The 14,783-nt window shown below is 41.2% G+C and overlaps 1 protein-coding gene across 1 annotated transcript in view; it reads left to right on the top strand.

The window, feature by feature from the left end:
- The first annotated feature begins 6,543 nt into the window (after positions 1–6,543).
- The window catches only part of WNT7B (Wnt family member 7B), a 153,051-nt gene continuing 144,811 nt past the window's right edge, over positions 6,544–14,783 (top strand). The window contains exon 1 of the mRNA XM_050966258.1: positions 6,544–7,033. Within this exon, the coding sequence (XP_050822215.1) occupies positions 6,963–7,033 (71 nt within the window). The 5' untranslated portion in view covers positions 6,544–6,962. The remainder of the gene's footprint in view (positions 7,034–14,783) is intronic.

Genomic DNA, 14,783 nt, shown 5'->3' with positions numbered 1-14,783 from the left:
ACAGACATCCAGCTTTATTAACAAACACACTCAAGCTTGCTTAACAAGAGATGCACACACACACATACACACACACACACACACACACACACAAGAAAATAATCAGACTTACACTCACCCCCAGAATCCCTCTGACTTGTCTGAGGGTCCTTCTGCTCTGTCAATGTCAAAGATGAGGGTGCCCATGCCTGGAGAAGATAGTTGCCGCTGTCTCCTTTAAGGTTACAGCGGTTATCTGCAAGAGCTGCTGCAATAGGGGAGGTAGCTGCTTTGTAGCTGCCTTAGAAGCTGCTGCCCTCTAGGAGGTTATACTACTGTTGTCTCTGTAGCTAGCTACTTCTTGGAATCTTCTGTTCTTCAGTTCTTGTGTGTCCACAAAATCCACGCAGCTCCACAACCCATAAAACCCCAACCACCATTCAGCCTGCTAGCTGTCAGCCTTATATGCTGGTTGCACTCTTAAGGTCAGCTCATTAGCATAGATAATTAGCCTGGCTCAGTCAATCAGTTTCCAGGTATTAGCATAATTGCTACTTCTGTCTAGCTCCTCCCCATTGCATCATCCTATTTTTATATAGCAAAGCTCCTTCCCCTGATACCATTCTTAGGTAAAGCTCCTCCTTATGACATTATCTTTAGTCTTAGCACCTCCCTGTCAGGTCTTTGGAGAAATGCTGAGTCATTCCCTACTAGTTGATGGAATTTTCCATACCCTAAACCTTGTGTCTTTCATAGAGGATTATTGTGTCTGCCATTTTGGATTACTAACTCTAAACTGTTATTACAGTAATTACTATTTATCTAAAGCCTTAATCTTAAAATTAACTGCTATTTTATGCAAGTCAAAGTGTCCTGTTACTGTCACCACCTTAATTATATCAATGGGGAGCGGTGAAATTTTTAGATATTTAAACCCTTTTTCAGTTTTTCTCTTCAAGGTGTTGCAAAGTCTGTCAGAGCATTTAACGGCAAAATCCTTCATTACAGTCCTTTGCAGTATGGTTCCCACAGTAGCCATGCTATCAAGAGGCTACAGGGGCCGGGTAGCAGTGTGACATAGATGGCTTGTCCTTCTGGGGGTTTTGAGGGCTGAATTTCAGATCTCTGCCACAGAGGTACAACTCCTTTATCCTGCCCCAGATGGAGGAAATGAGTAGGAAACTGCTAACTAAGGTTCACCTAATTTCCATTCTCCTATATGGGAGTAACCTGCATTTTTGCAGGGAATCAGTCCATCAGTCTCTGTAAACGTAGTAAACTACATGGAGCCTGAGTATTATAACAAAGCCTTTACCAACCAAGTTCAGTTTATCTCTATCAGCTTTACTGAATTTACATGCTATATCACAGTGGTTCTCAACCACGGGCCCGGGGCCCCCTAGGGCACTGAGAGCAGGTTTCAGGGGAGCCTCCAAGCAGGACCAGCAGTAGACCTGCTGGTGCCCAGGGCAGAAAGTTGAAGTCTCACTGCATGGGGCTGGAGCCTGGAGCCCAGAGCCCTGCCACCCAGAGCTGAAGCAGAAGCCTGAGCCACTTAGCTTTGCAGTGCCCCCTGCAGTGTGGGACCTTGGGCAATTGCCGTGCTTGCTACCCCTTAAAGCTGGCCCTAGCTTTTCTATGCAGAAAAAGTATTTTGACTTTTTTTAACTTAAACAGTTGAAATCAATATATGAACTTGTGAGTACTGATTTGAGAAGACCCTTTGGGGTTTCAGCCTCAGGAATGTATCTAAACTAGCTTAGATAGAAACAGAAAACTTCTATTTTGGAAGTAAAAATAATTTTAGCCGTTAGTCTCCTATCATCTCCAGTAAATTAATTTGAAGAACATTCTGCATAAAGCTGATTACATATGGGATGGGGTCGGGTTGGGCAATAGATTTATTTTTAAATGAACACCATCAGGTCAGATATGGCTTTAAATTTTTTACATTTTGTGATAAGATTTTAATATAATTTAAGACCAATATAAATGTTTCCATGATTATATATAAAAAAAAATCAAGGGAACAACCAAACAACAACATATTTATAACCAAGATGTTGCAGAATTATGCTAGTCAGAGAACCAAAATTAGGTGAGGACTAGAAAGTGTAGCTGACCAGAAATAAACCTAGAATTAACGAGTCTCTCTTTATTGTCCAAGATCAGAGATGAATATGTAAACAAACACCATAAACCATAACTCCTGAATTACAAGAACTTTCTGTTCCCTTTTCATCTAAAAAATAAAACAAGTATTTTATACTACTTGACAACTAACAACTGAACAATAGAGATACAAGGTGGGTGAGATAATAGCTTTTCTTGGACTACCTTCTGTTGGTGAGGGAGACAAGCTTTCCAGCCCCTCAGGGCTCTTCTTCAGATCTGAGAAAGACACTCTAAGGTCTGGTCTACACTACGACTTTAGGTCGAATTTACCAGCGTTACCTCGATTTAAACCTGGACCCGTCCACACAATGAAGCCCTTTTTTTCGACATAAAGGGCTCTTTAAATCAATTTCTTTACTCCACCTCCAACGAGGGGATTAGCGCTGAAAGTGGCCTTGCCGGGCCAAACTTGGGATAGTGTGGATGCAATTCGACGGTATTGGCCTCCAGGAGCTATCCCAGAGTGTTCCATTGTGACCGCTCTGGACAGCACTCTCAACTCAGATGCACTGTCCAAGTAGACAGGAAAAGGCCTGCGAACTTTTGAATTTCACTCCTGTTTGGCCAGCATGTTTGCAGAGCTCATCAGCATGATGTGCACATTGCTGGGGCACATTGCCCGGCCTGTACTTTGTGAGAAGTCTATGACCATGTCCCTCTCATCACCGTGCTGCCATCACCTCGTCGGCTAGTTTTGCATGAAACAATTGTCTGCCATTGCTCTGACGGAGGGAGGGGCGACTGACGACATGGTTTACAGGGAATTAAAATCAACAAAAGGGCTGGCTTTGCATCAAGGAGAAACACAAACAACTGTCACATGGAATGGCACCCTCAAGTATTGACCTTAAAACCCTGGGTTTAGCAGGCCATTGATTTCACAAAACAAACTGGGTCAATTTCTTGTTTTGATCCATCTATCTTTTACATCTTAGGCTGGCAGCAGATGGTGCAGTATGACTGCAAGCCATTGTCATCTCCTGGGTGCTTGGCAGAAGATGGGAATAAGCTGGCTGAGTCACTCTCATCCCTGACTCATCTCACTGAGGTTGGCTAAAAGAGCACCCAGGAATATGATGACCATGGCTACCAATTGCAATGCACCATCTGCTGCCAAAAGGCAATGAGCTGCTGCTGTGTAGCAATGCAGTCCCATGTCTGCCAGCACCCAGGACACGTACGGTGACAGTGAGCTGAGCGGGCTCCATGCTTGCTGTGGTATGGCATCTGCTCAGGTAACCTAGGAAAAAAGGCATGAAACGATTGTCTGCTATTGCTTTCACAGAGGGAGGGAGGAATGGAGCGAGCAGGGGCCTGACAACATGTACCCAGAACCACCCACAACACTGTTTTTGCCCCATCAGGCATTGGGATCTCAACCCAGAATCCCAGTGGGCAGCGGAGACTGCGGGATAGCTGCTCACAGCTACCCACAGTGTAATGCTCAAGTTGACGCTAGCCTCAGTACTGTGGAGGCAGTCCGCCGACTTAATGCACTTAAGAGCATTTTGTGTGGGGACACACACAATCAACTGTTTAAAAACGATTTCTAAAAAACCGACTTCTATACATTCAACCTAATTTTGAAGTGTAGACATAGCCCAAGCTATGCACACCACACTGCTTAACCATTCTAGCAGCGCATCAGCACTTTTAGCTAATTAAGTCCAGTCTAGTCATCACAAACACCAAACAGTCTGAGGGTGAATAATGTCTGCAAACAGAGAAGCGCTAATAAACAATCATTTGCACTTTCATGACATTTTACTCCCTAGCTAGAAAATCACTCTACAAAGATGGACTCAGCAGCCTAGGCTAAGCAGCCAGAGGCAAACTGAGCTCTTGCAGAGGGTCAGTGGCAGAGCACCGCTCCCAGTCCTATGACCCAGGACCATTCACAGATCCACTCGACCATATTTCAGAGGATATCAGCCAGATTCCTGTCCAGGGCTATTTAAAACCCCACCTTTCACTGTATAGCCTAGACAGTTAGTTTGTCTACCCAGCATTGGGTGCGGGGAGCGAGTTGCAGAGTGATAAACAGGAATGGAGGAAGAGGAACAGCTCTTCCCGTTATTTAGATCTGATTATTTAAACTGGATAATTAGTCCTCTTGGTCCATGCACACCCTCAGCAAAAATCCCAGACAAAAGGTGTCAAGAGTGTGGAGCTAAGCAAGAGGGGAAGTTCCAAGATTAACCCTCCTGCCTCCCTCTTTTCTCTTCCTCTTCTTCGTGTCTCAAGATAAAGGCCCTATTTATAGACAATTTGTCAACACTAAAGCTGCTCCGGTGGACACTTCCTTCCTCTAGGTGGCAGTGTTATCCCATAGCTCGCGGACGCTGCCCTGGGAAAAGCAGAATCTTTGCCTTGTTTCCATCAGGGGGCGGCGGGCATCCAACCCAGCCTCTGCCCCCAAAGGAGACTAAATGAATTTTGACGGGTTAGGAAACAAAATTCTTGCGAGATATCTACCTTCACCATCTCTGCTCTTGCCATAGTCCGCTGAACATCTCAATTACCTTCCTCGTCATCCCGAATTATTCCAGAAAACGTTAACACGTTTTCTGTCCAAGCAAGGAAAGGACTTTTGCATCTCCAGTGTGGACCACCAATCTACCTGAGAGCTCCACCTACTACAACCACGTTCAAAAACATGCCCAGCAGAAAGGCTAGGTCTAAAACCCGGGAGGAGGAGGGGTAAAGGAGTCCCTAATTACAATTCTGTTCTGAAAAGGTCTGAGAATTACAAAAACCTGGGGGGAAATGCAGATTGAAGGACGTTTTCTTAACAATTCTTGGTTGAAGATTTTAGGATATGAAATATAAGCAGTGTGGCTCAGAATACGAAAACGGTTTTATCCCCATATATTTTCAAAAAGGGACCGTGCTTTCTTTTGTGAGAACATAAACTTAAAACAGTTACAGTGAGCATGTCAGAAAATCAATAAGGCAAAGATTGTCCAAGATATTAAAAAACAGCATTCAAGAAAGAGGTGACTGATGATCACGTATAAGGAAATGTGTCTAAGAAGTGGTCTGGGGGAGGGCTGGTTGCCTATGATAACCAGCTCGTTGATTATTAAAGAATGAAATGTGAGGCATGCATGGGGGAAAGACAGAATGGTTTTACTGATCAGCAGTGAGAGATAATTGAGCACAATCCTGAACAAAGTTAGCAGGCTCACCCACTGTCTGTCATTCTTCCCTCACTCCACAGGAGCTAGAGAGACGGAAAATCAATACCACTGCACGGTTTTCCTTTTCTCGTTTCACTTTGCTCCCTTTCTGTAAGCATTTTGTAGCACCTCGCTGTGTTCATACCTCCTCCAAAATAGATGTTCTTTTCAGTAGTTCTCTGAGGGTTTTAACGAGATCTGCTAAGTGGGTGTGCGAATGGGGTTACCATTGATTGTGGCTCAGGGTACGAAAATCCAGATATTATTAACTAGTTAATCTCAGGTCATCTCGAAAACGATATACAGTTTTGCAGTATATATAAGCAGCGCAGATTGATGCATTTACAAAAATGTTTTCCCAGGCAAAGGCAGATGGCTTACAATCAGTTTTGTGTTCACTGTCTGCTTTTGTTTGTCACTGCCTGCTTTTGTTTACATTTATATCGGTGTGTATTTCGCTGTTTCTCTTTGTAAGGTGCAACTAGCTTTATAGGTTTCCTGTTAGTAAAAATGATATGCGCATGTATGTATCTGCATAGGTGTAGGTATATATAACAAACACACAGATGAGCGTTTATGTGAGTTATTTATATATGCATATGCCTACAGATGTATGCATAGACACAAATACACATATAGTGCATATATCGAAACAAACGCCCACTGATTGTAGGAGTAAATGGAACGGATCTCAAAACCAGTGAGATTAAAAAAATTCAACATCTTAAACAGGCTTGAGTATCAATGACTGAATATAAATTGAGAAGTATTAATCTCTATGCACCCTGAGGCAAACCGAACTGGATAATTTAAACCTCGCTAAGAAGCTGGGTATTTCTTAAAGGAGTAAGAATGCTTTCTTGTTTTGCAAGACCATATATAACTACCACCCCATTCAGTGATAGGCGTGCCTACAGGTACACACACATTCAGCTGTCTAGCAATATACAGATATAGACACACACTATATTGTACGGCATATAGCGACATATACACAGGCATGGAAGAGCTGGCTTTCTTCGCTTTTTTAAAAATAAGTTTTAACCATCTATTTTGCAAAATAAACAAACAAGCTAGCCACACTGCTCCACGAGAGACAAATGCTTTAGTGACTGCTTGATTGCATTACATATGTGTGTGTAAAGGATGAGATGCGGTAGATTCTGACACACACACACACGGGCGGGGGGAGGAGGGGAGGAGGAAGAGAGAGAGAGAGAGTGAAAGTGTGAGAGTGAAAGAGATCCTCCTCCTACCTGGAGCCACAGCTTGCAAGATACGTGGTGTCACCTGGGGAAGTCAGAACAAGTAAAAACACATTGAACTTGAGGGCTCTATGAGGTAGTTGATCAAGATCAGGGCTTGCTCATTTTCTCTCTCAAACGGGCTGTCCTGGGTTTTTGATTTGCCTTTTTGATAAACTCTTTCTGCCCCCCTCACCCCATTATCAGAATCAGTTTTGGTCACCATGGTTTTAGGAGAAAAATCTTGTCTGAACGTTGCTGAGTTTTTACAGTTCGACAGGCTCCTTTTTTGGGTAGCCTCAGAAATGCTCTTGACTGGAATTTAATCGGCAGAGATCAGTTCTACTTTTTGTGCATTTTTATGGCTCAGTCCATTCTCTAGATCATGCACAGAAACTTTCGAAAGTGGATTTTCTACGTGTTTCTATGCTTTGGAGTCATCTATGTCAAACTAGGGTAAGTGATTGTCCGCATTAATCCTCTGGGTTTTGGCTCAAACTTGTGAACAAAATATATTGCCAAAAATGCGTGATGTTTGTCTCCCGGTGTATTTGAAGATCTGTTGAGGTTTCACGTCCATCAGCAAAAGAACAGTGAAAATGTGTATTTCTTTTAAGTGTCTTATTGTGATTGTAATCAGAATGCTACTGCTTTAAACCGGCGAATAGAAGCTACAGTAACTTTCAGCCTGCAGGGACCAGCTTGGCCGTATGGAGAGATTCTTTTATTTTGAATTATTTAATCGAATCTAAATATTAGCTCCGGCATACAGCCCCTCAGAAAACTGACGGAGTTAGCTCAGCCACTATTGATGAGATGAGACAATAGAGCAGAGTTTAAGTAGTCAAGGGGGCGGGAGAGGGAAAATCCCTGGTCTGAACCTGCTCTCGCGGATTTTTTTTTTTTTTTAATACAGGCCTAGACACAATTTGCGCTTCTATCCATCACACAGACGTGTTGAAATTGACTTGACAACTGGTCTGTCTACCTCTCTGACAAAACAACCCTGAACCACACCAGAAACCCAGGGCTGTAGCTTCAGTGTCCTGCTCATTGACTGCAGCCCTTCCAGGCCACATTTTAGCAGGGCTACTGGGGAGTCAAACGTTTGCTTGTTGTTTGACCGCAATGATCTAGATCACTATGTTATTTTAGTTGCCAAGTTTCTCTCTCTCACTCACTCACCTGTATGCCCTTATTAATATTGCTCTCGCAGTAGGCTGACTTGAGTTGTATTTCCACATTCCTGAGCCCCAGCCGAGTTCTTACCTGTCGAGCTGCAAACTCTTAAAAGATCCTGCCTTAGCATAGCTGCGGGATTTTTTTTTTAAATGATCAAGAATGCATAAAGTGGGTTGTAATCTGAAAATTCTTGCTTCTCAGTTTGAAATCAATACAGGTGTGTGGGGGGGGGAGCAGGGAGGAGCTGCAATTATATTAAAGTGAGGATAATTGCACTGAGTGCAGTCAGAAAGATTCAGTCGTACAGGCACTGCACCACAATACAGCATAATGTAGAGTGCCTCCTGGTAAAAGACTAGGGTTCATCTTCCACCCTTATCCACCTCCTTCCAAGCCATAATGTGATACAGCTTTGGAGCACAAACTACATCAACCATCCCTTGCCCTCCTCTTCCTTTGATGTTGTTTTACACGCTTGACTTTTTTAATAGAACCGCACCACCTACCTAACCTGATATTTTGTGTTGCTCCCCAGCAAGCGGAGCAGCTTCAGAAAGCAGTGCAGTACTCTGCAGTGCAATGCAGGGGCAAAATATCACAGAGTTGGGGTGGGGGGGGGGGAAGGAAGGCCAGAGGGAGGAAATCCGTAATCAAGTGAACAGAATGGCAGAGCATTAAGATCACACAAGGGAAAAATCAGCTCCAAAGGGCCAGTTTACTGATGGGGAAAATAACTAGCTCAAGTACTGGTAACTTACACTCTCCCATCACCCAGCTAGCCATCTCGAAGGAATCAGAGGGCTGTAGATAATTGGCATGAGATACCCTTATTTACAATGGGATAGGAAAGTCAAGAGATGTGGCCCAATGGACTGGCTTTCCGGAGTATTTCCCGCAGGTTGCCTAATGGGCAGAAGCTTGTTTTTTCCCCAGGTTTCCATTACATATAGCTCTGCTATTCGCAGGTGTCTGTTTAACCAGACACACACGGTGTGTTATCTTAACTGAAATGGATTCAGGGTACAGAACTCCAGTAACTGCATGGGGCAGGGCACAGGAAATAAATGTAAGATTGCCCGTTAGTAGTGCATTAGAAAGACAATAGAGGTGAGATAATAGTATCTTTTATTGGACCAACTTCTGCTGGTAGAAGTCTAAGCTGTTGAACTACACAGAGCTCTTCTTCAGGTCGGGGGAAGGAAGCAGAGTGTACGTTAAGTGAATAGGCGAAGCTCCACTCAGCAATAAGAAAACATTGAAAATAACGCGAAGTTGAAAGAGTTACAACTATCCCTTCAGACACTACCGTAAAGGGACCAGATAGAACAGAATCGGAATGACTGGGTATCTTTCATGTTGCTAAGGGTCTTGTCTTGGCAGAATAGCCCCTTGCCTTTAATCGATTTTTTTTCTGCACTGGCCTATATCCATACAGGGGGAAAGTTAAGGGATACTATTTCCCAGGGGTATCTGCTGGATAGATATTCGATTTTTCCTGAAAGCCTACTCTGTTTTTGAAGCTATTTAGCTTTTTTAAAAAGCTGCTTTTAGCTTTTTATTATAGCTAACCAATTTGTGTCATCATATAATATAGTGCTAAAGTCTGTCATCCTTAAGGTTTAGATTTACACCGTTGTACATGAGGAACGAATTTGGCCCATATATGTATTCAGATATTAGATACTACAACGATGAGAACACTGCACATGCCTAGATAGCTAAAGAAAGAGATCTCTCACAGCGAAAAGACAAGACCAAATAGTTTGCAGTACAAGGGAATGACTTTGTTAGACTAGATTCATTTCGATAGTGGCTTTATAATTTAGTGAACAGAAGATTTGGAACATGGTAAAGTCTGGAGGGGCAGACATTTGTTGTTAGACATTAAACATGCAACTTTAATAAAGAGAATTCGGAACAAAAACAAAAGGACATCGATGAATTGTCCCCATAACTAAAAACGAGTGTGAAGCAAGAACTGTAAAAGCTCGTATAGAAACTCCAGCAGATCTTTCACTATTCCTTTAAGGGGATGATGATATTTCACTTTCCCTAAACAATAGTAGAGAAATTTGCTCTGAGATCCTGGGCTGCTTCGAGGCTAGACATGTGGGATGCAATTATTTCATCTTTCATCAAGCTCTGGAACTACCATTTTGTTGAAACTATATTCTTTGGCTGTAATGATACCTTTTTGGAGTCAGATTTTTGCATAGAAAGGAAAGAATGGGTTGATAAAGTAGCAGCCTGCCTTCGAGTGCGTTTGGGTTTAATTTGCAGTATGAATACGAGTGTTGTTTTGCCAACATAGCAAATAATTTATATTTTGCAGTTATTTTATTTGCTATGGAGAAAATACTAAAACCTTAATAAAGTGTTGCAAAAACTTCACTTAAATAATGAGAGGACGCTGGCAAACTAAAGCCTCAGAAAGGAAGCATGAAATACACATTTGCCTAGCCAATGACAAATATGAAAATTGGGTGTCAGCGCTTTTAATTTAACAAAGAAACTGGCATTTGTCATTAGGACGAGAGGGTATAATTCTGATCCAGCAGTCTTCACTTAGGCAAAATTGCCATTGACTTCATTTCCATTCTGTGGCTTGATTGAGAGTTTTGCGGAGTGACGGGCACGAGGTAAAGCATGACTTCGTAATAAGAACCAATAATGAGTCCTCTCCTTAACTATTTTGGCAATTATTTAACACAAGAAATCAGAGGAGTGAGCATGCGGAGATTTCTGAGGTATTCACATTTTAAACAACATTGCATTGTTATGGCAAATACTTCACCTGCAGCACCGGAGACAAAAATAGGAATAACCAGCTTTTTATCCTCAATTGAGGTTCGAATTCAAAAAACATAAATAAAAAAACCAACCCCTCAACTCAGGCAGGTTAAAACATCTCATATTTAAGCAAGCATTTCCTTTAGTTTTCAACCCGGATTAAAATATTAGTGTCAGATATTGCAAATAAATATTGCCCACAAAAGTTGCACAACGACAGATACTGTTAGAAAAAAATGCAAATTAAAAATGATAGATGTACCCCAGGTGCAAATATAAAGGTAAAGTCTGAGAATAATGGATACAAGCTTTGTAAAGGTGGAATCCACTTATGGAACTCTAGGCTAAATTGAAACCAGTGCTGTCAATGTGATGCTTCCTTTCGTTTTATTCTCTCACAGAGAACAGGTAAGGAACATATTTAAGCATCAACACTGGAACAAAACAAAACAAAATTTACTGCGAATGGAAAGTCAGAGTAACATGGGGGAGGGGGCGCGACGAGGAGAAAGGAAGTCGAAAGCCCTTTAACTATATGATCACAGTGGAGCCATTTATTTAATCCAGTGGAGCCATTTAATCCACTTGGATGCATTCTGGGAAAACGATTCCCCCTGTAGAGGTGGATGCCCTGTTAACCAGGTGGCAGCATGAAACTATAATGTGCTGGCTTTTCATGTCACCTCGCAACGGCATACGGCACACGGCACATATAGTTTGGCGTGTCTTGATGATCTTTAAATGTTGCACCCTTGTATTTTCAGCATCAGCTAGTCTAGTAAGATCGGGCATGTGCTTGAAAAGCCTGGAGGACATTTTTTCCGCCTTCTAAGCGTATGTGATCAATAAAAAGAACGGATGAACAGAAACCGAATGATGGTTCTGTCTGAACATTTGTTTTGCTATTGTGACAGTATATAGAAAACGACAACGAAATCGCGCCTTCTCTGGAGGCGCTCTTCTAAATTATATTACTCGTGGACATAAATCGACTTTATGGGTCAGATCCTGCAGTCAGTGGGAGCTTTGTCTGCGTAAGCTGTCCCGGAACTGGAGAAATGAATTTCTTGACAGTGCTTTCCCTGGTTGAAATAATCTATGGAACATAATGGTGGTGTAGCAGATGCACAAACCTTTAGCTTATTATCTTTTTCCTGCGCTCTATCACGGCTTGGGGAACTGGCCAAACCTCAAATTTTGTAACTACACAAATAAAATGCTTCATCTTATACAGAAACCACATGGGTATTTGGGCTTAGGATTTTATTTATTTTCCAGGGCTTTGCATTTTATTTAGTAGATAACAAAAACACACGTGGTTTCAATGCACATGGACTCCAGACACCTTAGCTATAAATGAAAATTAAGTGCATCGCTGCTCTGGAAATCCTATAAAGTTTGATCCATGAGAACTAGGTCTGGCCAGCAAGAATGAAGCTATTGATGCTTCATCTTTTGTTAAAGACGAAATAATATTAAAATGCATATTTTAAAGCGTACAGGGAATAATCAGATTTAAATAAATAACTAAGATAGAGAGCACTTAATCTCCAGGCTGGTCTAAATAGCAATTCCAAGAAGGGGCCAAATACCGGATAGCTCCTAAACTTTAATAATATTTTAACTACTATAGTCAGAGACTGAACATTTCAAAGCAATCTAGAGGATTTACACACATCTCTTCCATGTAAAATCAATGGGTCTAAATCCCGCGGACTATTCTAAAATTTCCAGTCAGAATCTTTATAAAGGCTAAATGAAATGTTGTCATCTTATTCTGATTTCAATACTAGCCATCACGAAAAAAAACAATTCTTGACACTAGTGACAGTCTATGCCTTCTCACATGGCTTGCCAGCCAGATAACTGCAAATTCTAGACAACTCGTTTGTCGTGCACCATACTCTAACTTCCGCAGGACATACGCAATGAATATTATTTCCGTTAAGAAATCAATTCTGTGCATTACAGACACACTTTAAAAGGTTTTACCAGGTTGTGATGTACACTTATTCTGGACATTTTGCACTCAGAGTTGTCAAAAGAAAGAAAATGAAGCTCGGAGTAGACAGGTAAAAGTGAGGGGAAATCGTTCCTTCAATACTATCTTTGTGGCTCATTCTATAGAATGGTATTGGTAACCATTTCACTGCTGTTCTGGCTCTGGTATGTTTAGAGCATACTTGTGTGTGGGAGAACAACCAGTACATGCTCAAAAATGTCATATTTGGGGTTATTGATAATACAATCGTATAAACTACACCACCATTTTATTACAGGGAGAGTATTCGGTTTTAAAACACAATAGGAGCAAATGCATCTCTCTCGCTCACACACACACAGAGGGAAGTTTATGGAATGTAATTCCACTTATTTCTCGTTTTACCATTTCGTAATGTCACTCCAAAAGAATAAATTGCATGACTTTGTTTTGTTTTCTAGAGTGTTAATCTAGTCATGTATTGTAAATTAACGCTATAGATAATATCGGTCCTAATTCTACAGTTACAGATGGGCAAATCATGTTAGTTTCAACTACGCCAGGTGAAATGTTACCACCTCATTCAGGAGGTTTTACAGTGCCAAGTGGGGAAGGTTTAATGTTTAAACATGGATCTGATTGTTCCTTAAAAGAGGAAACATTTTAAAATGTATCTGAATGGTCAATCTGGAAAAGAATGCTAGAAATAAAATAAAAAACATTTGTTATAAACTCTTCTGATTTACATTTATCATAGTTACACGTAATTAAATCATTACTCGCATATATATATATAAATATGTTTATGAGAGAGCGGGATGGAGAGCGGGACGTATATACGTATGTACTACAAAGAAATATGACAAGTTAGAAGATCCAACTTCAACTTTAAACTCTTTAAACAATGTAAAGCGTTTCTCTTTATTCCCTAATATTATATTTTTCAAGATAATGTTAATTATACTAACGGATGATATTGAACTTGTAGATGAAAATGATTAAATAAAACAAAAAATAGCAACGATTCTGATAATATAAGTAGAAAAAATGTAAACATTTTAGACTCAGTCTGTAACCTTAACATCATTTGGAGGATTCCTTTACTGCATAATAGACACCTAAAGATATTTAGCTACATAGTCTCAAAAGATGTTTTCACGATATTTGGAACACCCAAGTTAAAGAAAACTCGTGCAAATATTTGGGAAGTAACATGGGAAAACACACAATTTACATATGGACTAAAGAAAACTGTAAAAATGAGAGACCTGGAGTTTTTCCGCTGCAGTTATACTAAATCACCTGTTGTATTTCTCTCTCGGGGCTCTTTTTCCAATTCCAGTTCTTGGAAGCTAGCGTGTCTTTCTGCCCCGCAATTCTCCTCACTAACAAATACAGTGTCCCATGGTTTTTCCAAATAAGGGAAACACCCAAAAGTAAGAATAATTGTTCATCACAAACTTTTCACTGACTTATTAGTTACTGGCTGACTTTGCAATATGTTCAGAAACACGTTAGGTGTAAATATTATTTATTACCTAACCCTATGAAAACATAATAATGTAGTAAATAGCGAGAACATTGAGAACGTACGTAGACTGCCTCCAAGTAATGAAGGGAACAGGGAACTAAGCAGCAGATGAAACTACTCCTCAAACTTTCATCTTCTGATAAAGAAAATCTTATTCTACGTGAAATGTGAACGGTGTGTGTGAAGGTGCCTCCTGAGCCGCTCAGAGATGCCAGGCATATTGGCAAAGGACTATAACCCCCCAAACAAGCTACTTCATTTTCTCCAACTCCCCCCACCCCGAACTCCAAGCCAGTAAAAAAAATAAGATTCAAAGAATTGTCTGTTTGTTAATGTTTTTACTCAGGCGACTATACAAACATTGGCTTTCTGAAAGGACCCTTTGAAATACCGTTTAATTTTCAATTCAGGAGGCTATAATAACAGATCCTTCCCTCCACCAGCTTCTCTTGCGGTGTTTCAGATTGGGGGGGGGCAGCTTTCCATAATAAAACAATTTAATCAAACTAAGTTTTGCGTTTGTAGCTGCCTAGTCCCTTCAGCATCCTCTAACCGCGAGCTTTTGAAATAGTGCCATCTACGCGGCACCGGAGCTCGCAGCCTGCAGAGCGGATGATTTGTTTAAAATACATGACCAAGTTGCTGAGGTTTGTTTTCAAAGCAAGATGTATCTAGCGGTCTCAGGCAGTGCACACAGCTAGAATGCAGAGCTTTGGCTAAAT

The sequence above is a fragment of the Gopherus flavomarginatus genome, chromosome 1, assembly GCF_025201925.1.
Source record: "Gopherus flavomarginatus isolate rGopFla2 chromosome 1, rGopFla2.mat.asm, whole genome shotgun sequence".
In the NCBI taxonomy this organism is placed as follows: domain Eukaryota; kingdom Metazoa; phylum Chordata; order Testudines; family Testudinidae; genus Gopherus; species Gopherus flavomarginatus.
The sequence above is the reverse complement of the archived record's forward strand: the minus strand, read 5'-3'. Positions and strand labels throughout refer to the sequence as shown.